At 43.4% G+C, this 27,669-nt stretch overlaps 1 protein-coding gene across 2 annotated transcripts; it reads right to left on the bottom strand.

Moving 5' to 3' along the window:
- Nucleotides 1-85: 85 nt before the first annotated feature.
- On the bottom strand, nucleotides 86-27,240 carry LOC308330819 (activin receptor type-1-like). 2 transcript variants are annotated; one of them, XM_080785881.1, is made up of 13 exons: nucleotides 26,885-27,240; nucleotides 26,674-26,737; nucleotides 12,683-12,760; nucleotides 11,533-11,790; nucleotides 10,910-11,185; nucleotides 10,224-10,490; nucleotides 8,515-8,732; nucleotides 6,583-6,682; nucleotides 5,410-5,556; nucleotides 4,895-5,170; nucleotides 3,513-3,710; nucleotides 1,992-2,122; nucleotides 86-1,629 (listed from the first exon to the last, which is right to left on the bottom strand). In XM_080785881.1, exons 3-13 carry the CDS (start codon nucleotides 12,735-12,737, stop codon nucleotides 1,495-1,497), a joined length of 2,061 nt encoding a protein of 686 aa, XP_080642007.1. In that variant the 5' UTR covers nucleotides 12,738-12,760; nucleotides 26,674-26,737; nucleotides 26,885-27,240; the 3' UTR covers nucleotides 86-1,494. The 2 variants fall into 2 exon arrangements, with proteins under 2 accessions (XP_080642007.1, XP_080642006.1); XM_080785880.1 differs by lacking the exon at nucleotides 26,674-26,737.
- Nucleotides 27,241-27,669: the final 429 nt, after the last annotated feature.

Below are 27,669 nucleotides of genomic sequence, written 5' to 3'. Positions count from 1 at the left end.
GTTGGGTTAGGATTGCAACTATAGAGGGTATGTGCATGCATACATTGAGTGGCAAATCGAGTAGCGAATCGAGTGGCAAAGTGAGTTCAACTTTAAACGATGTTTAATACAATCAGATAAGACTTTTCTGTCTGGATTTATGGGCTGTCAAAGGCCAGAAAGTCGTTATTGGCCACTCAGTATAGGCGTTCCTGCATAACTTCCGGGTATGATGATGTCACATGCATAGTCGCATACCATACCAAAATATTGAAAATGGCAGGTGTTATTTTCACTGTTTGTCATACAATAAAGTTATATATATATATATATATAGTTTGTGTATTAAGTAAGTGTAAGTGATTAAGAAAAATACACATTAAACTTTAGTTGAATTTAAACCTGGACTGTAAGTGTCATTTGCCCAGAAATATAATCAAATACATCATTACTCAGTCACACCCAGATTCATTTTGTATCAATGTCCGCTGAGCAGAATGTCAAAATGAATGTGCATACAGCAGTAGAAGAAAGTGGATATAGCAACAACACAAATGAGACAGATAAAATATATTTTTTTCTATTTAATTAATAGAAATCACTAATTGATATAAAATATTAAAGAAATAAAAAAAGGCTGAAGTTTGACTTCAATTACTGTGACAATGCACTCATTAAGACAACAATGCACACGTTTCGCGTTAAGACAGTATAGCTTTACAGGCTTACTTTGTGGATGAATAGAGTACAAAGTCCTCTAGGTAGTTTATTTGATCTTTTAGCATTTTGTCTCTGTAAAGCTGAAGAAATAAAAAATGCACTGATATACAAAATGTTTGCAGCAGGTTACATTTTGTTAGAACATCTCCGGAAAAGAAGACCAGTAATAACTGCAGTTGTACTACTAACTAAGGTATACAGCATCAATGGAATCCAATGGAGGTCATTGTTCTGACAATATTGTAAACAGTGGTGCGTGAGATGTAGTCAAAGTAAAACATAATTTGTCATTTCCTTGCTCTGATCATGGTTTAAGAATTGTAAGACATGGAAGAAGTTGGTGAGTTGGATTGGTTTAACCCTTTCCCAAATGCATCCACCACAACGCAGACAACAAACGCAGCAAATACTAGTGCAATGAAACAGATAGTGATGTCAATAAATGAAATATGTTCAGACATTTTTCAAACTAAAAACAAGTCAAAATAAATCTGCAGCTCTAAACAAAAGCAAGCTTACTCAAAATGCCCGCGTAACAGTTGTTTTTTTCTTCCTTGAGGAACATTGCTAGTTAAGTAGTACTTCCGTTCCTATGTCTCAAGATGAATCTCCTAATATCCAAGAAATGCCCTGTAAGCCATCTTTGGATGCCAAAACATGTCCCACCAAGTGTTTTAAAATAAATACAATGTGCCACTATAAGGGCACTGAGCGCATCCAGTCTCTCATCTTCTATGACTTCCCCCCGGAAAGGGCATCTTTAGAACGTCTGCCTCATCGCTCCGTGAGGAAGACTCAAATGTCTGTTTTAATTTTGTCCAGAGAGTTGTCAATCTTTGTCAGAGTCTTTTTGATGCGTAGAGCTGTTAACCTGGCTGATGGATTCTGATACCAGCACTCCTTCATAAGTTTAGCCATGGAGGTTAAAGTCTGGAGAAAGATGATGAGAAAAAGAAAACGACTCAATTTGATTATATTTGTATGGTTATAGCTAAGCCGAAAGATAAGAAAGGTAAAAAAACAAAAACATTATTAACGACTTATAAACCAATATCTCCTTCAATGACCCTTGGGTCCCTTAGCGATCTACCCTTTCCCCTCTTCACCAAATCTCTTCAGTGAAAATAGCTGATCTACAAGCTCACAACTCCTAGATCAACCTAATGTTCTCTTGTTATGACATGCCTAGAATAGAGACGCTAGGTGTTCAAGTGGTTAATATTATGTGATTTTGATCGACAAATACTTGTTGCAATGCAATCAAGTATGAACATTTTCTAGGGGGTACTCACCGGGTCTGAGAACCATCTGTTTGGGATGTTGGGCCTTTGCTGGTCCACGCATACAACCTTCTTCATATCCTCAAAGCTGGGGTCACTGGGGACAACATCATGGAAAGGAGGCTTGTAGTCTTCCACGATGCCTACATGAAGAGAAAGCAAGAAATTAGTATATACTTCTGCTGGACACATCAGCACATGTGTGGATTATGGGTATGTTATATTTGTTAACATTCTGCAAAAATAGCATCTTTGCAAATGTGTTGAGCTTTTAGATCAGCTAGTTTTTCTATTTGAAATACAACAACGTATATATTGGGTGTAAGTGGTTGAGCAAATCACTTCTTCAATTACAGCTTATAATAATAATAATAATAATAAAACTTTATTTGTATAGCACCTTTCATGACATGAAATGCAGCTCAAAGTGCTTTACAGAACAATGAATAAAAGAAAAGCAAGGCAACGACATTAAAAAACAAGCAGTAATGCAATACAGTGAGGACATGAATAAAAAAAAAAAAAAAGGTCAATTAAAAGCAATGTTGTAGAAGTGGGTCTTGAGCTGAGCTTTAAAAATGTCTACAGAGGCTGCCTGACGAAGGTACAGTGGGAGCTTGTTCCATGCCGACAGCACGTAGAAGCAAAAAGCTGCTTCCCCGTATTTTTTAGTTGCCTTTTTTTTTGGCAAAGCGAGCAGGCCAGCAGTGGAAGACCTTAGGGGCGGTTTGGGACATATTTAGGCACGCAGTCATGTAGGTAGGAAGTTGCGAGACCATTGAGAGCTTTATAGACAAGTAAAATTATTTTAAAATCAATCCTAAAAACAACCGGAAGCCAGTGCAGTGATGCCAAAACTGGAGTAATATGTTCTCCCATCTTAGTTCTAGTTAAATCTCTGCTGCATTTTGGACAAGTTGTAATCTGTCAGTTGTTTTCTTAGGCAGTCCTGAAAAAAGTGCATTGCAGTAATCAAGCCGAGAAAAAACAAAGGCGTGGATTAGCGTGGATATAGTGAATAATCAGTATCTCAGAATAGATGTGGCAAAGCCATTTGTGTCATAACTTGCTCCAAGATGCCATTTGTGGAAGAGAAATGGGAATGTGAGGTTTCTGTGTCCAGTGTTAGCCAATATCTTAAGTGTTGCCGCCAGTGCAGTTTCCACTAAAAATAGCGATAAAGCCATTTAACTGCGAGAGCAGAAAGCAGGATCCATTTCAGATAAGACGCCACTGGGCTTCCCCACAGACCACAGATGGTGGGTGTGGGATGTGTCACTCATAGCCAAGTTATTTCATCAATGGCAGACAGGCTTTCAACAAGTTTAAGTGATTAGTTGGTTAATAATTTACAGCCATAACAACGTATTATTTTAACAGGCCTGGAATTTAATTCTTAGACAGCTCATGCCAAGTGTCCATATGACTGCTTGAGTAGACGGGTCATAAATCCACAAGTATACAGTGTGTTGTGTTTAATAGATAAAGCTAAATGCGGTCAAGAGTGACAAAACAATGTGAACATGTACTGACCATTGCTTACAGTCCTTCTGGCTATCTCCCATAGGACCAGGCCCAGGGCCCAGATGTCCACTCTCTTGTAGGACTCGAAGCAGTCCATCTGGATGGAATCATCCAGTACCTCAGGGGCCATGTAGCGTTTTGTCCCCACTTTAGGGTTGTTGCCCACATCCAACTCATTGGTGTCTTGGAAATGCATCACAGCCAAACCTAGAACGGAAACACAGGTTAGTTCTATTTTAACATACTGGTATTATTAACCTTGCATTTCTTATAACATTTGTTTGTAACACTAAGCTTATTTTTTCCAAAAACATTTGGTGTAGAAGGAAAAAAGCAGATGGCCATGTAGACTCCTGGGGGACAGCAGGCAGTAAAATATATATATGGTTTAAGTGGTTAAAAGGACCATACAGGTTTAGCCAATATACTACAACTCTTGAAGTATACTTGACATCGACATTGAGTATTTCCCAAAAGCATGCCAGGTTTTGTCTAATTTTATAGGAAAACATTGGATTCCATTCATTTCGGTACAGTATGAAAATCAACATTTCTTGATACGGTAAGTAATCCAACACAAAATATTGCACTTATTTTATGTCAAAGTTATCATTGCGTTTAAATGCATTTTGAAGTGGAGACATATTGATTTAAACCACACAATGATGTCTAGCAAACATGTATGTAAATATTCAGTTTAGTTGGTCAAAGTACGATGTCTAGCCAACATTTATGTAAATATTCAGTTTAGTTGGTCAAAGTACGGCAGAAGCTGTGAATAGACAATGGCAGGTATTCAGGTATTCACACCAGTATGGTCCTTTTACAATGTTAAACTTTGTCAATGAAAGAGAGTAGGCTTATGTTGTTCCCTCAATTTCCGAAAGCAGTTGTACTGCCTTATTATCACACTGTGGACAAATTGAATTATGCCTGTGGTTTTCAGGACATCAGCACAAAGGAGAAGCAACAAATACTGAACATCCAATAAACATGTACCCAGGTTAGAACCAGCACCTGAAATGTTCTTTTTTCTTTTTTACTTTTTCATTAGTGCAAAGAACATTGCCAGCTTGAGACAGAGAGGTCTGAGTGCTTCTTAATGTGTTTTTGTTTAAAGGCTAAGAGCTCGCTCGACTGCTAGCTATTCATGGTCTAATGTTCAACAAATAGATGAGAGGGACAGGGCTAGAACAGTAGAATGTATTGCCGATGCATTTTTCATGCAACAAACAAACACAATAACGGGCATAACAGTACATCGTATGAAAACCCTGAAGGGAGAACAGGACGCTGAACCCCATTACATTACAAAGACAGCGGAAATGTGCAACAACAGATAAAAGGCTTCCAAGTGAATTGGCTTTGTCCTGATTTATCAGCATCCTCACCCAGGTCAGCGATGCAGCACTGTCCATTCTTGTTAACAAGTATATTTTTGCTCTTGAGGTCTCGATGGGCGATAGCTGGCTTCCCCTGGGTGCCGAAGATCTCCACGTGGAGGTGTGCCAAGCCACTGGAAATTGAGAGTGCCATGCGCAGACAGCTGGCAGCGTCCACATCACTGAGCTGAAGGTAGTCATACAGTGAGCCCATCTCATGATAGTGGGTGATCAGCCACAGCTGGGTGCTGGAGTTCCTGGAGGTCATGTCGGAAGCTATGAAGCCTGAGGTAAGAGAGCATGCAGAAGCTTGAATGAGTGCTTCTCTAGAAACGAGTGCTACAAGTCCATCCACAGTGCCATGGCATAATGTATCCATACAGCATGTTACGCAGGCTACATACCAAGAATGTTACGTTACATGGCATAATGTATCCATACAGCATGTTACGCAGGCTACATACCAAGAATGTTACGTTACATGGCATAATGTATCCATACAGCATGTTACGCAGGCTACATACCAAGAATGTTCTCGTGCCTCAGCAGTACTGTGTTGTAGATCTCAGTCTCTCTGAACCAGGACTTTTCATCTCTAGAGGAGAAGATCTTCACAGCAACACTTTCTCCCTGCCACTGGCCCCTCCACACCTCTCCGTAGCGGCCCTTACCTGGCAGAGGGGAAACCACTGTGGTTAACTCAATGTACACATTGGTCAATATTTTCCCAGATAAAAAAAAGGGTATAAATTATAATCATTAATTATTATTATGTTTACAATGCAGATATAGTTCAGAATACTTATGCTTATTCACTCCAAAAAAAAGCTGTTCAGCCGATGGCTTGGCCTTTCACATTAATGACTATAAGTCAATAAGACATATTTGTTATTGAGAAAACACGTTTCCTGATATATTTTCTCTGGCTCTGAAAATGCTCAAGTAGACCTTACAAATCAAAATGTGTGCAATGTTGGGTTTAGGGACTTGTTGCTGGGACAGTTGCGCCAGCATCCTGGCAGGCATTCTGAGCACTCCCACAGCACACTGGCTTGTTTTGTAACCCAAATACCTATTAACAATGTACTGCACTTATGGTTAAGTGCTGCTTGACCAGTGCTTGCAATGGAAGCGCTCAAAATAGAGCTGGACTATGACTCAATTAGTGTCACGAATGAAGACGCCATAACATAGAACAGTGATGCTCTCTTAGCGAAATCCGTTAACAATGTTTCATCCTACTGGCTCGGAGAATCCATCAAGGAAGCATATATATTGACTGTGTTTTGTTTTATCTCATGTATCAAGCAAGTGGGCCTCGGGTTGTAGGGTAGTATTTTCTCTGAGCTACATGCAGAGCGCTAATGAAGGTTTGTGCTAGCTTGCATGAACTTTAAGAAAACACAGTGCTGGGAATTATTACAAACAAAATTGTCTCTGTAGAGCAATATTCCTCTGACAATGTACATGTTTTACTGAAGACAGACATATCTAACCGACAAACGTTAATTGTTGTTAATGTTAATTAAAACAAATGCGTTAGAAATTAAGTTTCTTGTGGTGGGTTGTCCCGTTTCATTGTCTATTTACTCTGTCAGTGTCAGCTGTACTGGTTCAGTTCAGTTGCTGATGTTGAACGTTTAGTTTAGTACTGTCCTCAAACTAGAGTCCCACAATTGGTGCCAACTTGTACTCACCCACACACTCGTTGAGTGTGATCTGTCGAGCCACTGTTCTTTGAACAAGAAACGGGAGTCCTGAACCACTTCCTGAAGTACAGGAATGATCCAGCAGGTCCTGTTGAAGACAATTGGAAATAAAGAGTTTAAAAAAAATTAAGTTGTCCCAATGGAAGGCCATGCAAAAGGAATGCCACAGCCTTTAGATCACTGGTTTTCAAAGTGGGGCCCAGAAGCCCCCAGGGGCCCTTGAGGGCGTTCCAGGGGGTCCTCAGAAAAATTTAAACATTAAAGATTTAAACACATTAAAGCCCCAATTTATATTTTGGCTATTTGATAATAGTGAGCTTGTAGATCGGTCATTTTCAAAATCACATATTTAGATGACAAAGCATCTGGGATGGGATTCAGATGGAACTTAATGTAAGCAAGATGCCTTTGATGTTTGTAGTTGTACCGACCGGTGGTGGAAGGGTACAAGCTGCACGAGATGTTCAAACTACTAGGGTGTGTGTGTGTGTGTGTGTGTGTAGGGTACCCTACTGAGTAAACAACAGCAGCAGCACCCACTCCCTGGTTATTTGTTTGGGTGCTGGATACTATCTAATCCCATTGCCAGACTCAAAACAGGCTGGATGGCGTTAAGCCATTTATTTTTATCTCCACTTGGCCACCGCATCGACCCCTTGTTGACACAAGGGGGCAGTGTACAGCAGCCCTCTGTGAGATGGTCGATTACTGCTTACAAAAACAAATGGCCAAACTGGGAGGGCAGGGGGAAAAAAATCAAGTCTCAGATAAACAAATAATATAATAAAACAGATGAGAGACACTTTGGAACAGCAACACATGAATGCGAGTAGATGCCATCAAATAAATGGGTAATTTTGCTAGGTTAAACAGCCCGGTTTTGTGGGAGGGTACATCTGGGCCTGGCTATTCTGCACCAGAATCCAAGCAGACATTAGAATAGATTTATAAGTAGAGCTGAATTCTGAACCCTGGGCTACACATGGACAACAATCACACGTTTCAGTCCAATTAGCTTCTTACAGCATCACTACCTTTTCTAATAACCTTCCTCATGGTGCTGCCAAATGTATTTTTTAGACTACTGGTTGCCTGGTTGGATTTTGAAAATAGCTTGAATTAGATCCAATATCAGCAACTCCTCACACTATGGCTGGGCAATTAAACAAAAATATATCAAAAACAGATATTTAGAACCGATAACCAACAAAATAATCGAGAAGGTTGTTTCGTCTTATATATATATGAATATTTTCTTTAAATAATCAACTAAATGTATTAGTTAACCTTGTGTTATATGTGCCTCTATAAACATGGTCCTCCATGCCTTTATGTTTAGTCATTAAAGGATTGTCTTGGATTTCAGTTGCCAAGCTTGGAATAAGGTGTAGAGAAATTGACACAGTTCAGTACAAGAGTACAGTATGTCCTCAAAGACTCTTTGTAGCCCTAGCACAAAGCAACATGGGAATTACAAATGTTTATATGCTGCTAAATAATTGCTCTCAAATTCAAGGGGAACAAGGAATATGTTCTACATGTATATTATTCCATGATTTAAGGGATAACAAAACAGACTGAAGTGACGCAAACGTACATTTTTGAGGGCACGCACCACATTGCGCATTGTTTATGCTCAACTTGATTACATAGTGCCATCAGCCAATGACTGTGCTTGGTTGTCATTCAGGCTCAACGCTAACCACAGGACTCCACCCAACCACTGGAGCCGTATGAAGACCTCAGAACATAAACCGCTGTGGATGAAACCCACATGTTGGGGGTTGAACTGCAGAGGAAGACTTATACCGACACAGAGTATATTTCTTTTGTTTGCCAACAAAATGGCTCATACAAACATTTATTTATTCGCAAGGGTGATCGGCAGAGCAACGACGAGTCAGCCAAACCGCTACTCACTGCCAGGGTGCTCTCTCCGACGTTGGAGGCTATGAGACCATCGATTGTTCCGTATTCAGCGTCCCGTGCCGTTAACCTCTCCATCTGGTTGTGGTGAATGCGTCTGAAAACCAGGATAGCGATGGCGGACAGCACGATGAGGACGATGATAGGAGCCACGATGACAACGGCCAGGGTCGTCACACTGTAGTTGGAGAGGGAGAGTGGAGAGTAGTCTTCTGTGGAGAGGGAAACCATTGTAGAGTTTAGTGGTTAAAGGAAATAAAGTTCAAGACTATCTCATGGCCAAACACACACACACAAAAGGTGTGTAGCAGTGTCTTGACGTGCTGGTCGATGCCGTGTCAAGGACCACATCACACTAGTCAGGTGAGTCAGTGCCCGAGGTCAACCAACTCCACCTGTGCTGAGTCATAAAGACAGGTGATGATGATAATTACTGATGCCGACGCAAAACACTCCCTCCCTGTAGCTCCTCCCACCCCCCAGACTACACACACACACACACACTCACTCACTGAGACCAGCAAAACAGCAATATGGCCATCATGGACAAAACCACAGAAGGGTGGAGGTCCATAGAACACACAGGAGGCGAACACGCACATGTGTGCACAGAATTGCATGCACACAAGTTCTGAGGAGAACGTTACTCTCACTCACACACACCCACAGATGGAGCTCATCCAGGCAGCGGAGCCCAGCCTCGGGAAGTGACCACCGCACACAAACTCCAAACATTCCAGGGGGAAAGACTGGTACAGCTTCTAGCACAGACAATGCTCCCCTTTTCTCCCACCATATACTGAACCCTTTCTCCCTCTTACATAGACCTGGCAACACATTCTGGGAGCTACCCAGACTTGAACCAACAAGCCAGAGGGGATGCATTTGAGTCACACATCCCATAGCAGATTTGGGTCAAATGTACAGATCTGTTGTTGCTGCTTGGAATGTCTGATGGGTGTAGCCAAATAATACAACACAATGAGTGATGGACACCATTAGAATAAAGTTCAAGAATCATAAAACAAGATTCTGTTACCTAATACCGTTTGATGCAGGTCTGCTCCAAAAATGTACACCAGGAAGAAAGATTGCAGTCACCTATGAAATATATCCCAATGCGATATCCTGGCTTTTTGAGCCAGGCCATCTGTTTGTTAACGGGTGGAGGTGAGGGTGAGGGAGGGTGACAAAGACTTTACATATGGTGGCCTGCCTCTTGTCTCTCCACTCCCCAAGGACTTCACCCCCTGGTCTTATGTCAGCCAGCCATGACAGCCGCAGAGGGGACAGGATGAGTGGACCATGACTAAACAATATATCCACAGCCTCCCTCTTCATTCCCATTCTCCCTACTGTCCATTCCATTTTTTTCCTGTTTCCTCTGTGGTTCCCCTGGGATTGTGACATATATACCCAAAAAACTAATGGCGAGGATGGACAATTTCATGGCCGAGGGCTTGTTGACTTGTTGTCCCCCTTAGTGGAGAGGATGGAATGTGCATCCTTTTTACTTAAACACAGGCAGAACCAAACCCTCAATGGCATTCCTAATTGGAATGAGGCGAAAGAGAAAAAGAAAATCCCCTTGGATGCACTAGGGCTAGGCTGATGCACACCAGACATAATGGAGCCGTGTTTCACAAATGGCATGGAAAAACAGGACAGATGGTGCATGTAATGCATTCTGGGTAGTGCAGTACCTTGGACTGGCAGCTCCACTGTGCTGTTCAAGTTACACAGGTGCCCGTGGCAGCATTCGACTATCTGGTCCCTGGAGGGCGGGGTCTTGCAGGTCATCCTGCTCTGCTCGTAGACCTTGAAGCAGCCTTTCTGGTACACCAAGGAGCCTTCGTTCATCGTCAGCGATGAGAAACATTGATGGCCCATGCAGCGGCCCCCCGTTACACACGAGCTGCCCTCGCACACACATTCATGCTCCTCCTTGGCTAGGGGCCTGGCTTCCTCCTCTGAAACATGAAAGAGGACAGAATTAAGACCTTGTGCCAGTGCTTATAAAGCCAGTCCTGTACTATTATCAATGTAAACATTCGCTTTCTGTGGGGGTTTTGAAAAGGAAAAAGGAAAATTAAAAAGCAATAACTCATCAATTGAAGTGTTATACTTGAAACCCGCCAAGCGTAAGTGCATGGACGCTGCTTTTCTTTTGCTCCATTTTAATGAAGCCATTCCTACTGGCAGCGCAGTTTATGTTCAGATGTTTCTGGGCATAGATGTGGGGGTTGGCTTTTTGAAATTGAACGAGATGATGGGGATAAAGTTTGATGCAGAGTTGGTCCTCTATCTGTTGCGTTTACAAACAAGAAGATTGCTACTCAAATTAAAGTGACAATGGTCTGTGTAAAATGATGACTATCGGATAAATCACCTTTCCCTGTGCCTGCTTGCACAGTGACGTTCATGTTACACAGGTGGCCCTGGCAACACTTGACAACATGGGCTGATGAGGGCGGAGTGGCACATGTGCCTCTGCCTGCCTCGTCATCCCTGAGGCAGCCCTTCTGGTGGACGGCGGCCCCGTCAGTCATCGTCACGGAGGAGAAACACTGCTGACCGAGGCAGCGGTGGCCTTGCTCACACGCACGCCCCTCACACACACACTCCTGCTCTCTGAGGACCGGTCTGCCGGAAGACACTTCCACATCTGATGAAAGGAATCAAGACAGATATGAGGAAATCCATTAGCGCAATGCCATTATCATCTGAATAAATTGAATGGCATTTAGTGAGATGGAAAAAACACAGAAGATTAAAGTGTATTATTGTAGTGAGGCTCACTCAACGCTAGTTTAAACCCATCCAGGACAGAAAACGTTTTAGGGCGTTTTAGTCCTAAATGAGTTAGCAAGGTAGCACTTCCCCCAGCTTGTTCCTATATACTTAACTAAGAATGATACAACAAACTTCATATCGGGACTTTCTTTTCCCCTACATGGATACATCACTTTGAAACTATTTCTTTCATATAATAACATGTGACTAACAGCTCACCTCTTCCTAGTGGCTGCACAGTGATGTTTATGTTACACAGGTCGCCATGGCAGCACTCAATCATCAGCTCAGGGGCTGGGGGGCCTCCGCAGCTCACCGAGTCCTTGCCTCCGTTACCCACAATGCAGCCTTTCTGCTGAACCTGTGTGCCGTTCAGGATTGCAAGGGCGGAGAAGCACTGCTGGCCGAAACATCGTTCCCCGTTTCTGCAAGTCGGACCTTCACATATGCAGTCGTAGCTCCCTGCACCGTCCTTATCTAAAAGAAAAACAAACAGGAAGGAAGATGTCAGAATATACAATCACAGATGGATCATCATCGAAACATTTTGATCTCACACATGGCCGTTCATGGAACGAATATGATTATACAGTATACCTCAAAGTTATCTAAATGCCCCCATCAGGGAAAAACAACAAGACCATTTGCAGATTATTGTAACTCCATTAAACAATGTGAAAACACAACTTCTTGCCATGTTCTGAATGTGCAATGCGCCACTGCAGTTATAAAAAATAAAAATCACACTCATGTGAAGTTAGGGGCGCTCTTATCATGTTTAGTTTATTTTCACGGGACAAGCATATTCATAAACATTACAACCACCTGCAACGACTGTAATTGTAACGACATTTATGACATCCTTGAGGGAGTTGCAAGGTGTCCCCAGCAAAATGATAGATAGTTTAGGAACCAAATAGCCCAAATGGACGCTTATGGCCTGGGTCTGTGACTCAGAGTGTACAAATGGAACCAAATGGACCCCTAACGGGTCCATTTGGTTCCATTTGTACATTCTCAAAGAAGGTCTTTGACTGAAACGTTGCCTAAATAAAGTGTTCATTTTGCACGACACGCGTTCGTGGTCCTTGACATAAAAAGGTTTGAGAACCACTGATGATGATGCACATATTTAGTACTTGATGTCCCTTCCTGGTGGAAGGTGGTGACCTACACTGATTTATTCATATACACATACAGTAGCTGGGCTGATGGCTCTGCAGTGCATGTGTAGTGTAGTTACAGACTGCCAAAACAGTCTGCCAGTGCCAGACAATCAAAATGCCCAAATCTCTCTCGTCCGAGAGACACGAAAATTCACCATTGTGGCTAAGATGGAATAAATAAAGACCTGTGAAGAGTAGCTTACCATCTGCGCTGGTGTACGGCAGGAAGACCAGGGTGATGAAGACCAGAAGAAACATGTCCTTGTTTCTTAATTGCAGACCTGGAAGAGAGAGGTGCATCACTGACATTACTACTGTGATGAGAACTGTATACTCTGTTTATTTTACATGGTAAGCAGAGAGGAGAGAATGTTCTCTGCCTTTTTTTTTACATTTAGCAGCAACTTCTACAGTAAACACACAAGAGGCATGCCTTTGGGACGGCATGTAGTGAGGAAAGTATAGAGACAGAAATAATCATTACGGGAGATAGAGAGAGGTCAGACATCAGCTGGATGTACTGTCGATCTAAGGGCATTAGACAGACATTTCACAGAGCGACCTTTGCTCCCCCCAGCCCCCCCCTAAAAGAAAAAGTCAACACGAAGTTTCAAATGCTCAAGCAAAGTGGGTCTCATGCCTTCCTGTTGTCCTGGCAACAAGGCATTGAGTGGCAAGCAATGGGGTGACTGCCGCTCTCCTATTGGCTGACTGCATATGAGTTTTCCTGTGTGTGTGTGTGTGTGTGTGTGTGTGTGTGTGAGTTAGAGGAAGAGGGACAGGCTGCTTGGCAGTGAGGGGAGTGGAGCAGACAGACACGAGGGGAGATGAGAAGGAGGCGGAGGAGGAAGACAGACCACGGGGAGCGCAGCAGGGTGGGCGCCCAAATGCTATCGTTTAGACCAGGAGTCTGATCTGTCAATATTTAATGCATCTGCAGGCATGTCCTCCTGGAACCTCCTCAGTCAACGTGACTAATTTTGGGAAAACCGCTGAGTTCGATGAACACAGAAGAACTCACATTGGACAGTTTTTTTTTTTTTAAACACACAATCCAACTAAAAATAATATCACCCTTTTTTTTTTAAATGGAGGCTTAATCACCCCCAACATGCCCCTCTTTATGACATGCTAAGTACTGGCTGTGTATGTTTATGTCTGTGTGTGTGTGTGTGTGTGTGTGTGTGTGTGTGTGTGTGTGTGTGTATACACGCACGCCACTGATAAATATCCCAATGGTTGTTGTTTTTCTTCCCCTGAGCCTTTGTGCCCGTCTCCCAGACATAAATGATTAAGCACGTAATGGTAGCATTAGCCCGACGGCGGCGTCTGTACGGGTCGCTCACACACAGACCACATGCTGCTCCTTTAATCAGAGCACAAAACAGAGGCTGCCACACAGAGATAATCAGGAGAGGGTTTTTTTTTCTTCGTTTGGGGGTTGGCGGGTGGGGGTGGGGGGGGCTGAAGTGAGGACACGGGTAGCAGTGAAGGGACAGTCGAAGGTAGAGCCAGGGGGCAAACGGAGGGCAGCGGGGCAGAGATAATGGGACCAGTGTGGAGGGAATGTGGGCACAGACATGGGAGAGCAGAGAAGTGGCAGTGGTGCTGAGCTAAAGTAGGAACAGAGTAGTGGGACATGAGGGTGTCCGCTATCACTCTGTGTGCCCATTGGGGGGGGGGGGGGTTGGCACTGCTGTGCATTGACAGGACCGCCTGGCTGGGTCAGGGTAGGGTGCAGCCAGAGGGCAGATGCAATTGGGACAGAGGGAAGGCACGACAATGGGACAGTGTCAGACTTGGCGTCGTCTTCATCAACCTTGATTTGAACCTTGCGGATGCTAGGTGGATGAACTAGTGGGGGAATTACAAGGTGTATAATATCCTCCGTCTCTCCTTGTTGAGAGATACATAACTCGCCTTAGTTAACAAACCACAGCACATCACAAGGCTCCACTTAAAAAGGGATATTTCGGTTTTCAGGGAATGTTACTATCGTTTCCTGACTTGCCCTAAGTTTACAACCAGATTTTTGATATAGGATTGCTGCCGTTAATCTACTTCAATTAATCAAGTATTGGATTCTTCATTCACCGTAAAGGAAGGTTAATGAAAATTCTCCTCATGTCCTCATCACGTGGTGAGTAAATAATAGGAATTAAAATTCGGGGTGAACTACTACTCTGTCCCCCTCTGTCTCATTTCCACTCTCCCTCGCCTTCATTAGTTATCAAGTTATCAGATGCACTTGTCTGCCTTTTAAGAGACCAATTCAAGGCTGCTCCAATGTATGACCTAGGATTTTGCATTGAAGCCTGAACGACTAAAAGACTATTTGGCTCTTCTTGACTACAAAAGGGTAAAACCTTCCCCAACCTGAAACATTTCAAACCCCATAAAGTTCTGTAATTGTTTACATGTTATGTATGTCCTGCAATGTTGTACGTAAATATACAGAAACATATCCACACAATCTGTACGTTTTATTTAGTAGTCCGGCAGCCATCAGGCTTCGTTTATTAAAAGTGCACTTGCATTAAAAGTGCATTTGGTACAGTATATAGTATTTTTTATTGGCCTATGATAGTCTTCTATATACATATATTCATGAATCCACTTGCTGACCGGCTATCGTTATTGAGCAATTATCTTTATATGTGACCCTACCATTAACATCCTATATAAGGCAAAAATGTCAAAATTTCCTTATGCTTTAAGCCTGTGGCATGTCAAACTAGGGGGTTTTCATGATTCTGAATCCATTCCAAGCCTTAGTTTTGCACAAAAAACACTCCTTGGGCTAAAAACGGCCATAGCCGTCATGACAAATGTGATGAGGTGAACCTTATCCGAAACCAAGCTAAGGGTAAATCCAGAAGCTGTGAAATACAGCATGTTACATGGAATGGCACGTGTTACTTTGGAAAAAAAGGCAACTATTGCGAAGGTACTAGGCTGCCAGCCAGGTGCGAGTCGGACAGGTTTGCTTGGGGGATACATAGTCAGAATGCATAGCAAGTCCTGATGTAAGAAACTTCTAATAGGATCCTGGTGAAAGAGGGACCAACAGAGAGGGAGGGGGGATGATTGGGCCAGCATCTGCAGAACCGATTGAGATCTGAGTAGACAACTTTTTGGAGCTCTCCGTCTGCACGTGTGTGTGTGTGTGTGTGTGTGTGTATGTCCCTCTATCCCAGCAGATTGAATTCTCTGGCAGTGTTCACAGAACTGACATCCAGCCAAGGGTGTGCTCTCAAGACTCTCATCCCCCATAAACCCTCCTCTTGCCTCATGCAATCCAGCATATGCAACGTTAGGAAAACTATGAAATGAAATGGCTAGTATTCGCTACATCTAATGCAAAACTATGTCTTCTGCATGGCATTGTAGTTGGTGTCACGTTCACAATATTCTATAACTTTCATTGTATAAGTTTTACTAAATTGACTATGACTAAGACCTGTGCCAACTTCGACCTCCATCAGATTCATAACCCTAGATATAATGAAGCGCTCAGGAGGTGCAGCGGCCGCCTGGGAAATCAAACGGTTCAATCCCCAGCTCAGCTCCTCCTGGCCTAATGTGAAGTGTCCTTGACCAAGACACTTAGTTAACCCCTTGCGTCCTCTGCCATTGGTGTATGAAAATGTATGTCAATTAGTGAATGCAAACCACACTGTTAAGCACTTTGCATAAAAAAGGTACTAATAAGCACCATTTACAATTTCATTGACATTTATATCTGGTTTTCTTCACCAGTCCCATTTATCCATTTCCGGTTTGCCTTCCTCCATCTCTACCTCAAGGTCGGGCAGGCGGTTCGTGTTAATTGCCATTTTCTGAGCATTTACAGCCAATATTTTGTATCATGGCAACATTGTAGGAGGAGCTGAAGCAGAGAAAAGAGCAGAAATACAGATCACACTACTCTGTGCATAAGAAGAGAACGGAGATGGGTGGAGTTTGGCAGAGACAAGGCTCTGGCTCAATGTGGTTCTCGTCTCATTTCCAAGACCAAAGTCTCAGTCAGCAAACAAAGAAGTAGCCAAAGACTTGACTCAGTAGAAAAGAGTGGAAATAAACCTGGCCACATGTACAGTATCTCATGGTACATGTCTCTTGAGCCAGAAATTTGCATAGCTTTGGAAGTTAATCACTTAAGTCTTAAACCCTATATACACTTTGTCGTGCAACGAATAGCAAATATATCTACAAGCTCTGCATTGTGCACTTGTAGATTGGCTATGCGGCTATGTGATCCCACAGTGAGTGTTAAGGGACTTTCATAGTCAATTGAAGTAGCAACTAGCACTGTACCAGTAGTAAGTTCTAAGTAAATTAACTGATTTTCCTGCATGTTTCCAGTGATCCCACTCCAGAGGGCAATCTTGATACAGATCTTTAAGAATTTGAAAAGTGCCACTCATATGGGAATGACTCGACACTCTCCTCGATACAATGTTTGCACCTGAAGTCACTATTTAGTCACCGATTAGATGTAATGACTCAAAAACACGTGTCGACTGACGATTAACATTTCACGCCACATTACGTTTCATGCATTTCACGGAGATCACAAGGGGAGGCTAATGCAATTCCTCATAGAAAGGACGTGTCCTTCACTTTCCCTTTATACAGTGTTTTGTACTAGTATTTGCTGATGACACGCATCATTTTTTAATGCTATGTTGATGAATTGAATACATTGGACCACAATGGAAACACCTCCCCAGGACTTTTTTGTTGCGTTATCCTTTTAGCCTTAATTGTTTACATTTCTAACTAATAAAATGATTCAATCAATCAAAAAACAGTCAAGGTGGATTGCTTTAAGGCCAATCATTTTGGGTTGTTTCTGAATTTAGGTCAGAAAAGAAGAGTGACAAACCACTATTTTGTCTGGTGGGTGGGAGGGAGGGAGGCTGGAAGCCCTGCAGGAGCTGCTGAGTCATCATCATGCTGGTAGGGAGGCAGACGAGAGGTGGAATCTGTGTCTGAGCTGGCAGGCTGGCACAGTTACCACGGCACAAATAGCTCTGTGTGCATCAAGGAGAACTGCGACGACTCTGCAGGAGGACAGGGTAAGAAACAGGGCAGAGACCGGGGGCGACGCCAAGCCGAGCTTGCGCTCGTGTCCCTGTCGTCTCCGACCCAGACAGCCAAAGTGCTAGCGCGCCATCAGGGACACGCAGATGGTTCGCTCCTACGTGGATGTGGGTGTTAATAGAGAGCTGAGGGCAAAACTTGTCCTCACTGCAGCAAGGCAACCCACACTATTCACAATGACTGCAGCTCAGCAGATGAACACGTGTTCCCCTACATGTAAAATAAAAAGGCTTCTCTGCCCACAGTCAAACACAAAACACAGGGTGAGAAAAATAAATCCATGTTTTTAAGTAGGGTTATAAATAATAGAACAAAGAGAGTCCCTGCGATCTTATTGAAGACAAAGGTTGTGGCTATTTAAACAGAGTTGAGAGGTTGGCAGGACACAACCGTTGTGGAGAAAGAAAAAATCATAGATCTGCATTCCGAGACGTCATTTCTTTTTTTGGGAGTGTGGGAGCCTGGGAGGTGAACTTCAAGAAAACAAACAAGCACTCCTTTTTCAATCCGACTGGTTTTTCAATCATACTGTAATATATATATATATATATGTGCACACAGTATTTGTACATGATAGGGTCGTCTTTACATAAAGTACAAGCTCACCCACTAGTGCTGCTGCACTCAATTCTGTGATTGGTCTGTGCTTTTTTTAATTTGCATATTCATACAGATGTACTACCATTTACTTTACATGTGTCATCATTGCAAACACATAAGTGGGGAACGAAACATAAAGAGTTGAAAGAATCTAGGCCTGAGACCTCCACTATTAATCAAGGCATGCTAGGCAGCTAGCTAACTAAACAGCTGGGAGAGCTGCCATAATTGCACCAACTCTATGCATTTGGAAGAAACGCTCATTTAACTGATGGAAAGCCTCCTCCCTGGCCAAGGGCCTCATCAAATAGGAGATTAAAGAGATGGAGTGAAAAGCCCCCTGCACAGCCCTGTGCCCCCCTAGCAGACCCTGTGGAATCTACAGTCCCATCAGGTCTAGCCAAGTCCCATCTCACAGCTCTTCATTCAGCAGCCGCCTCCCCTCACAATGTGAGGAATGTAATCAAATGCAAATGCCTCCATCTTCATGTAAACTCTCACTCATACGTGTTTGTGCACGTCCGTCTGTCCCTCCTCCCCTCCCTCTCTCATCAGACACTTTCTACAAGGATCCAGCATGGAAGGTTTTGTTCCAGACAGTGCAACTCAGGGTCATTTCACAGTACTACACACACACACACACACACACACACATACATGCAGATTGCACACACAATGCATTGTATCAAATGTAATGAGACACAATATATGGCTTTATATATAGCCAATATCCCCAGTTCCCCACCTCTGACCCCTAGACAGGGGGTATACCACCACCCTGGTACTATACCCTGGATTGCTGCCAGGTCAAACCCATACAATTGTGTAAAGTTTGATTTCCTTTTAGAACAACATACCTCTGGCAATTTTGCATAGTAGTAGTAAGTAAGTAAAGCATGCCATGCATGACACAGGCAGGTACTATTTGAAGAGTGATACAAGGTGTATAAGATGTATAAAGGTCCTTTCAAACGGGCAGCGATGAACCCAGACATTGTCTCCTGGATCAACGACAGGTCTCCTCCAGGTCTGCTCAAGAGGGGCGCAACAACGCAAGCGTAAAAAAAAAAAGCCAAACAGAATCCAGGTATGGTGAGTCACGGGCGTGTGCATGTAACAAATTCACGGGACCGCGTTAATGTAAATACACTTTCGATGTTGCCCCTCGACTTCTCCGCGTGTACAGAAAAAAAAACGCAGGTCTCATTGAAAATGAACTATAGGCGTGTTAAACCGCTTCCCGTTTGAAAGGTCCTTAAGAGCGCACTCTAGTATAAAAAACAGAAACACAAAAAAAAGGTGGTGTGGTCTGTGGAATGAGTTAAAAACTTATTTAACTAATTACCCAACCCATTGTAAAATAGCTGATTTACAAGCTCACAATGCACAGAGGCCTTTGATGCGATGGAGGGTCCCTGGCACAAAATATTTTCAATTGAAAAGATTCAAGATTTCAATCTTTTCAAATTGATACATATCAATTTGGGCATCCTGACTTGATGAAAATGTTCGAGAACGACTGATGTAAAGTACATCCCCATTGGTCACCATGGGACTCAGACATTCATTGTCAGACTACCATCAAAATACTTGAAACCGCCAATTCAAACACCGTCTTTGTGACCTTCAGCCATGTTTGCAGACAGAGGAATGCACAAACACTGCTCCTCCAAAACGACCCTCTCGCAAAGTTCACCGTGCTGGAACGACACAGTTCTCTAAAGAGCACCTTGATTTGTATCACAGTAGACCCTTTTACCACATTTTTACCCCCTCCTGTGTGGATTAGTCAAGCAGACAGATTGGTCCGAGAGACGGGGGATTTTAGGTTTAGGCATTTGCCTAATTGAGAGTTATGGGGACTGTAGACAGCTGCAATTTGCAAGCAAGGAATCAAACCAATAACCCTCACAGCTGTGCTGACAGATTCAGCTGCGGAGCTCTGAATCCGTCTTGAGAGATTGCTCTCCCAGTGGCCCCCAAATGTCAACCAAGCCAATCCTAGTATCCTACCACCAATGTCTTAACCACATGAACCCTCACGTCCCAATTCTGGACATGTCAGACGTGTTTGCGCTCAAATAATGTATCGCCTAAATAGTCAAATTTATGTGGACACAACTGACACCATACACTCCATTTCCAGCTGAAATATGTCCGTTTGTGAGTTTTGTCTTACTGTATAAAACATACCAGTGTAAGTGGATAAGATATCACAAGCATATGATTAACACCCGCAAAGCCCGGGGGTATTTAGGACCATTAAATCAGCTTCAGGACCTATTTCAAGGTGGCATGGCGCCATCTTGGAAGTAACTAGAAGTGGCTAGATGTAGCCAAAACACCCTCGAGGGGATCGACAACAACGGGAGCTATGATTACTTCTAACACGACAAGCGACGGGACCGCGATGGGTCGTCAAAAACAGAATTGGAAGCATTCATTTAGAAGATCAAGAGTTATTCACGTTTTAAGATTTTCGACAAAATGACATCGAATGTTGCTCAATAGCATGTAGACTGGTGCTCTCGGTTATGATATCAATAAAGACGTAAAATTTGTAACATTCAAAAACATTTTACGTTTATTTTTATGTACTACTAACCGAATAGCCCCAATAGGACATATTTTGTTGCTCTGTCATCATCATGGCCATGGCACAAAAGCACAAGGCAATCTAGATGTGTGTGTCACTGGGCTACCTAAAACATCACATACATGTGACTCGTCAGAAGTGGTCAACATCTCAACAGTATCTCAATTTACAACCCACAACACACAGAAGATAAAAGAGGGGTCATTGTTTACTTTGTGGACAAAGTGGCCACATCGAAGAGAGAGCCCAACCCCGGGAAGGAAGGCAGCGACTGAAACAAAGCTATAACTTTCCCTCTAACAGCTGAGCGATAAGGCAAGGCCACTGAACCGAGTGAAGTGCTCATAAAATGTGTATTGCAGACTGTCTCCAGTGTAGTCTGGGGTAGCAGAGAGAGAGAGATGAGACGAGCCTGGAGCAGTGGCATATCCGTTTTGGAGGGGCGCTAGCGCCTCCTATGTCCAGCTTTGAGGGTTTGTGTAAATACAAACACAAACATTGAATGCCATTGATAATGAATGGCCAGTTGAGTGTTTGTCCCAACACAAACAAATGCCATTGATCATGACTGGCCAGCTTTGAGCGTTTGTCCCAACAAACGCTCAAAGCATTGCGTAAACACACATTGAAGACAAAGGTGAGGAGGCAAATTCTGATTGACCGAAATGAGATGCGCCCCTCCTTTCACACGGGTGTGATTTTTTCTACTACTTGGTTGCATGCTGTGTTGTACATACAAGATCATACACCGATACCCGATAGGTCTAGACCTATCTTCGGTGTATGATCTTGTATCTTCAGTGTAGACTCTTGTAGACTCACACTGTGAGCGAATCGCCTTGCAAGCTTGTAGATCGACTATTTTCAGTGTGCGACACAGACACGCAACTAACTAAGCATAACTCAGGCTTGTGTGTGTGTGTGTGTGTCTCTGTGTCTGTGCAGACACCACCAGACTCCTCTCTCCCAGTCCTCACTTGCTTTACCTCCACATTTGAACCTAGAAAAGCAGAAATCAATGACCCCAAAGAGATGAAGTGGAGTAGCTGAAGGACCATAGCAGTTACTGAAATAGGACCAAAGTGTAGCACACAAAACTCAGCTTTTTCTCTTGCTCCTTTTCCTCCCACCAAGTTCCTGTCTCCTGCTGAGAATACAGTGCCACCAGACGGCTCCTCTCATCGTGATATGTTTGGGCTACATACGGCTTATGATTATTAAAGGCTCAAGGAGGACACCCCCCCACACCCCTCTAAAAATAACATTGCCAACCGTTCTGGAATGGAACAATGAGCAGAAACAGGCAAATTCATCCCACATGGGGTGCGTTCCTCCCCAGCCTGCTGCCTCGTCTGATGCCATCTTCATGGCTAATACTGTGTTGCATAGCCGCATCGACACCCATGTAAAATAGGGATAATCAACAGAAAAAGAATCCTCCTTACACTCAACCGGGTCGTTCACTGGCTTCCTATAAAACAGCGTAAATCTATTTTGTGTCTGAGCATTGACATGGCAATGCCCCGCCTGCCTCTGATTGGCCTACAGACACTGCCCATCTTGACTGTCTTCCGAGGTGGATATAGCTATGCTGGATAGTCAGATGCGAGGTTACTCCGTGGTGGGAAATAATACAAGTACGGCATGATACAAGAGAACTGTAACTTGTAACATTTATTTTTGTAGAAGAGGCAAACTAATATTGTTTATGCAGTTTGCTTTGATGGAATAATTGATTGAACATGTACGCCATAATATGATTTGATCCGCGACTCAGAGGACAGTCAAGACAGGCAGGCAGTGTCGGTAGGCCAATCAGGGGCGTTACCATGTCTATGCTCAGACGCAAAATAGATTCACGCTATAAAACAGCGCTGAAAACTCACCACAGGAGAGGAAATGATCACTTCTCCCTTAGACAGGTGACACCCCCCCCCCTCTTTTCCTGCTCTGTACATAGTCAAATTAATCATAGTGTTTTAAACAGTTTCTATATTTGTGATATTGAATTCCTGGTGTCATTTCTTATGTTGATGAATTGGATATAGGACCCCAATGGAATCAAGACAGCAAGGACTTTTTGTGTAATCCTTGACTATACTCGTACTGTTTTGCATCCGTCTAATAAAATATTCAATCAATCAAAACCAAATAAGTTTTACATTCATTTTGCAATCTGCCTAGTGCTTGCCTAACATCTATCTTGTGGGCAAAGTGAATATTTTGGCTTCCCGGGTGGCACGTTAGGGTTAGGGTTCATCCTCCAGGGAGCATGGTGCTGAACAGGTTTCATGGCAATCCACCCATCACATCAGGTTTTGAGATATCTTATTTGGGACCATAGTGTTGGATGGACTGACACGGATGGCATTTGGCAATGTAGATGCCCAACTGAAAATCAGTTAATTGATAAGCTATGAGGCAGTGGGATGAAGTATACGTTAAGCCAGTGGTTCCCAAAGTGGGGTCCGGGGACCCCCAGGGGTCCTTGAGGGAGTTCCAGGGGGTCCCCAGCTAAATGATAGTTCCCTTATGGGTCTGTAACTGAGAGTGTACAAATGGAACCAAACGGACCCCAAAAGGTCCATTTGGTTTCATATGTACACTCCCAGAGTTAAATTAACATTGATTATAAATTGGGGGTCCCAGAGATATTAGAAATACTATTAGATGGGGGTCAATTAAACAGGTTGAGAATCACTGCTAGAGCTGTGAAAAATATTTTCTTATGGGGGTCCTGGCTGGCATATCTGTTCACAACGGGGTCCGCAGGCTAATGAGTGTCAATTTGGGGGTCCTTGACATGAAAACGTTTGGGAACCGCTGCATAAAGCTTTGCTGCTAATCCAAACAGAACTAAACTTGTCAGCATGCCAAGGCACGCACAGTCGCACACACAAATTCAGACACATAGTACACATAGATAGCTCAGACCACTAGGCTCACAGCTGACAGATCTTTAGAGACTGATGTTGTTCAAGTCTCAGTCAAGCATTGACCCATTTCCTAAATGTCCCTCCATCTCCCTCACACACACGACATATACAGTGACATAGAGTATCTCCTCCCTCTGCCCCCTCCCCCAACACAAGAGCCACCTACACAGTAGTGCACTGCGCCTCAGAGGCTCAGACCGTCTTGCTCAGACTTGAAGCCGTCTATCTCGGTCTCAGTCTGGGACTAAGGGCAGTCTGTTGTTAATGACAGTGTGTAACCTGATCCCCCCCCCCCCCCCCCCAACTGGAGCTAACGCTTCCCTCTCTCTCCTTCAGCTCTCTCTCACATTGTTCCAAACCATACAGCCAGCTGCTACTGACAGCCAAATTACTGCGTATGCGTGTGCATAGAGAAATGATTGCCGTCAGAGGACTATTCGGAAGACTATTCCCCCCTTCCCTCTCTCACCCTGCGTTCTGAAATGTGCAGGGCTCTGTGGGCAAATTATACATGTTGTGGTTCTTAGAAAGAGCAGCTGCGGAAGGGATCTGATGAGCAGAGGCCAACTTATATCTGCTCCAAAAGTACTAATGACTTGGATGAGGCCTCTGGTATGGAGGTTAATTAACAGCCCCTCAGATGCATCTCAAAGGACTGTTCTGCAGTTTGCTGAGCATATTATATAATCCTATATTAAAATAATGTTTTGCTTTACGACTCACTTGAACTCAATATTAAGTAGTTTAATAACCCATTCACAAGTTACCTAACTTTACATTTCAATTCAGAAAGGGAAAAATCAAAACACACAAATCATTTTAAAGCACTTTTTTTTAGCCCCTCCTGTATTCAGCTATTATTGTAGATTTTCGTCTTACAAACATTAAATTCCCATTGACAATGAATGGAGAATTTACGTCATATGTGCCTGATGATGTACGATGATAAGAGCACCCCTCACTTCACATGAGTGTGATTTTTTGCTAACAAATGATGACCTAGACATAGTCTTGGCTAGATCCGGCTTTAAACAAAAAGTACAGACTGCAGGCCATTATCCCACAGTAGGGAATGTATTAAGAGGCCAGATAAACTCTTAGCTCGGAGGACTAGGTTACCACAGATAGCCCAGATTGAAACAGAGCCACCGAACCACTGGCAAAACATTGACAAGGCCATGCCATAAGAGACAGGTTGAAGGGGGTGGCTAATCAGAGAAGGTTCTGGGTGACTGGCTATCATCAAGCTAGTGGTCTGCACCTCAGAACAGGAGACCCGAGAAGAACCCCTGGTGCCTGACCCACGTCCCAGTGCAGACTGACTGACGTCCCACTATCTGACCGCTATCAGACAGCCTCTGGGAAGCAAGCCACTGAGCACACCAGGCGCCTACAAAAAGCAATCTGGACTCAAAAGGCAGGAATCAGATACAGGGCGCCGCAGAGCACTTCCAGATCACCAGCCAACCACACAAACACAGCACCACAAATGACCACATTGACCGTGGACCAAAATGCTGCTTCTAAACCAAGCTGTGATTTTTTTTTAATATATTTTCTCCATTTCCCAATCCTGTTAGAAAATAGTTTCACCCATGGCAATTAAACAATCAATATTCCCAAACATGTGTGGTCTGTGTATTCATACTCTAGTTCACATCAGCAGACCACCACAATTCACACAACCCCCACCCCATTTTAATAATACAAGATTTACTCAGTTATATGTGTAAGACTTGGTTGGCACTACGGAACAAATTCAAAGGCTGTTCTCTTCTCTTAAAACCATATAGAATTAAAGAGCACTGCAGAGGCTGAAAGTGACCTAATGATGCCATGCCATGGGGCTGCTGCTTCAGGTGCCTAGGTGCAAATGGCATGGTGCCGGTTAACTAGTAGGTCTTCTGGTGTGCCTACACGAAACGTGAAGCACTTTTAACTGCCAGTCACCGGGATGATTTAATTTCAAATGATGTATATGTTTCTTACTATATGGAGACTGGAGAGTCTGAAATTATGTAATGATTGAATTTAAAGTGTCAATAGTATGTTTTATATTATTTTTTACTGTAGTGCATAATACTTAAACTAGATCTACTACTAACCCCCCTGCTTAGTATAGAGACCTACTATATACACTTAAACTTCATCGACCCCCCCCCCCCCACCACACACACACACGCCTTTTAATCAGGGCAATCACCTCTGAATGCCTTCAGTTTAGCATTACCACCTTTCCTAATGAAGTTTGCACCCTCTCACCAGTCAGTGCTAGCTTCACCTTTAGATTTGCCCTGCTGTCTTATCACATTACTAGTAGACCTATTTCCTGTTGCACTGTTCTGGGGGCCTAGTATGAATCCAATTTGAGACAAGACCTGTCCCCAAATAATTTTAGATAATGGCACTATGGTGAGTTTATGGTCTGAGCAGAGCTCAGCCGACATAATATATTCATGGCGCCAGCTTTCTCTTAAACCAAGGCAAGATTTAACTGATTACTCCACATGCAGACTAATCAATGTGTCCACCAATGTCGTTAAATATTCATAAGGTTCTCCCCCTACCCGGGTGCAGGAGCCATTGTGATGCTTAGTTCCCTGCGTGGGATGGAGAGTAGACACGATCAAGCAGGAACGACCCTCCCAATAGTGTTGGCATGACAAAGAACTACAAAAGTGACAACTAGCTGCAATGTTGTCCCCCCGATTAAACGTGAAAACCACAAATGTAACAAAAAAAGTGACCATGAAAATAAGACAATCCCACGCCGAGTCAGGCAACGAATACATTTCTCTATCAACACGTATTATAGGATATCGTTTGAGCATGCGCTACACCCAAATAAACTATATATTTTTTAGCCGTTCCAATGTATTGGATTTGGAAGCGACCAACAACTAGAAACCAAAGTATGTAAGTATTGTAATATATAAGCTACCTAGTAAGTACCTACCATACGATTTGTAAAGGATTTGTAGGGAGAGGTTGAATTCCTTGAAGGCTACTTGAAAGACTTTCTGAAAGAATAAATGACACTTCAAAGACTAAAACAAACGTCCCAAATGCTGAATAATGATTCGCGTACCCAAACATAGAACTGTGTAGCACAAACAACTGTGCTGGGAATTCCCACTTTAAGTAGGTGGGGGAAAGCTTAAACTTACCTCGCATTTAATACTTCGATGCTTTATTAAGGGTCCGCACAGTTGTAGAAGTCAAACTACGCTGCCATCTCCCGATAATTCACCGACAATACCCTGTTTGTTTTGATGTGTTAAAGCACTGCCTGCGTTCAGAAAACATTGTCCTTCGCCAATTCGACACGACGTGAAGAGATTTACTCTACATTCATAATCCAAAGTTGATCCAAAGTTGCGATAATGTTACTTCTTCGGCGTGTTCCATTGGAGATCGCAAAAGTTCTTCTTGGCATAATAGCACACGCTCCGTGTGCTATTACCGCTCCGGTTGTGCCTGCGTGCTGCGTCTGCCTGGCGCTCTGGCTGCGCTGCGACGGCCGAGCGGCTGCTGGATTGAAGGAGGAAGTTGCCTTGCAACTCACTGTAATTAGAGGACCATTACCACATCATTTCCTCTGCGCATGATCCACACTCAGCCGCTAGGGGCAGTGCTTTTCAAAGTGTGCTGTGGACTCTGGGGGACCGTCCGCCAGACAGTGAGACAGGTTCCAGGCCCCATATGGTTCCAGCCAGGCATGGGGACCGAGGTCCACCCACCGCCAAATGTGGTTTTTGATTGATCCAATTCCAAATTCCTCAGAGACTCTGCATTCTCTATAGCTCCAAACATCACCTACATAATTAACCTCTCCATCAAACAGGGACACAGGTCTGGGTCCCTCAAGATTTCAAACTCGCCAATTAAAGTAACCCCCCTACACTTCTATGACAAAAAAGAAGGAAAAAAAGAAAGAATCATAGCCTGTAAG

This window comes from Protomyctophum bolini, assembly GCF_963924005.1.
Source record: "Protomyctophum bolini genome assembly, chromosome: 16".
NCBI classification, from domain to species: domain Eukaryota; kingdom Metazoa; phylum Chordata; class Actinopteri; order Myctophiformes; family Myctophidae; genus Protomyctophum; species Protomyctophum bolini.
Note: the sequence above shows the minus strand (reverse complement) of the source record. Positions and strands in the feature narration are given on the sequence as shown.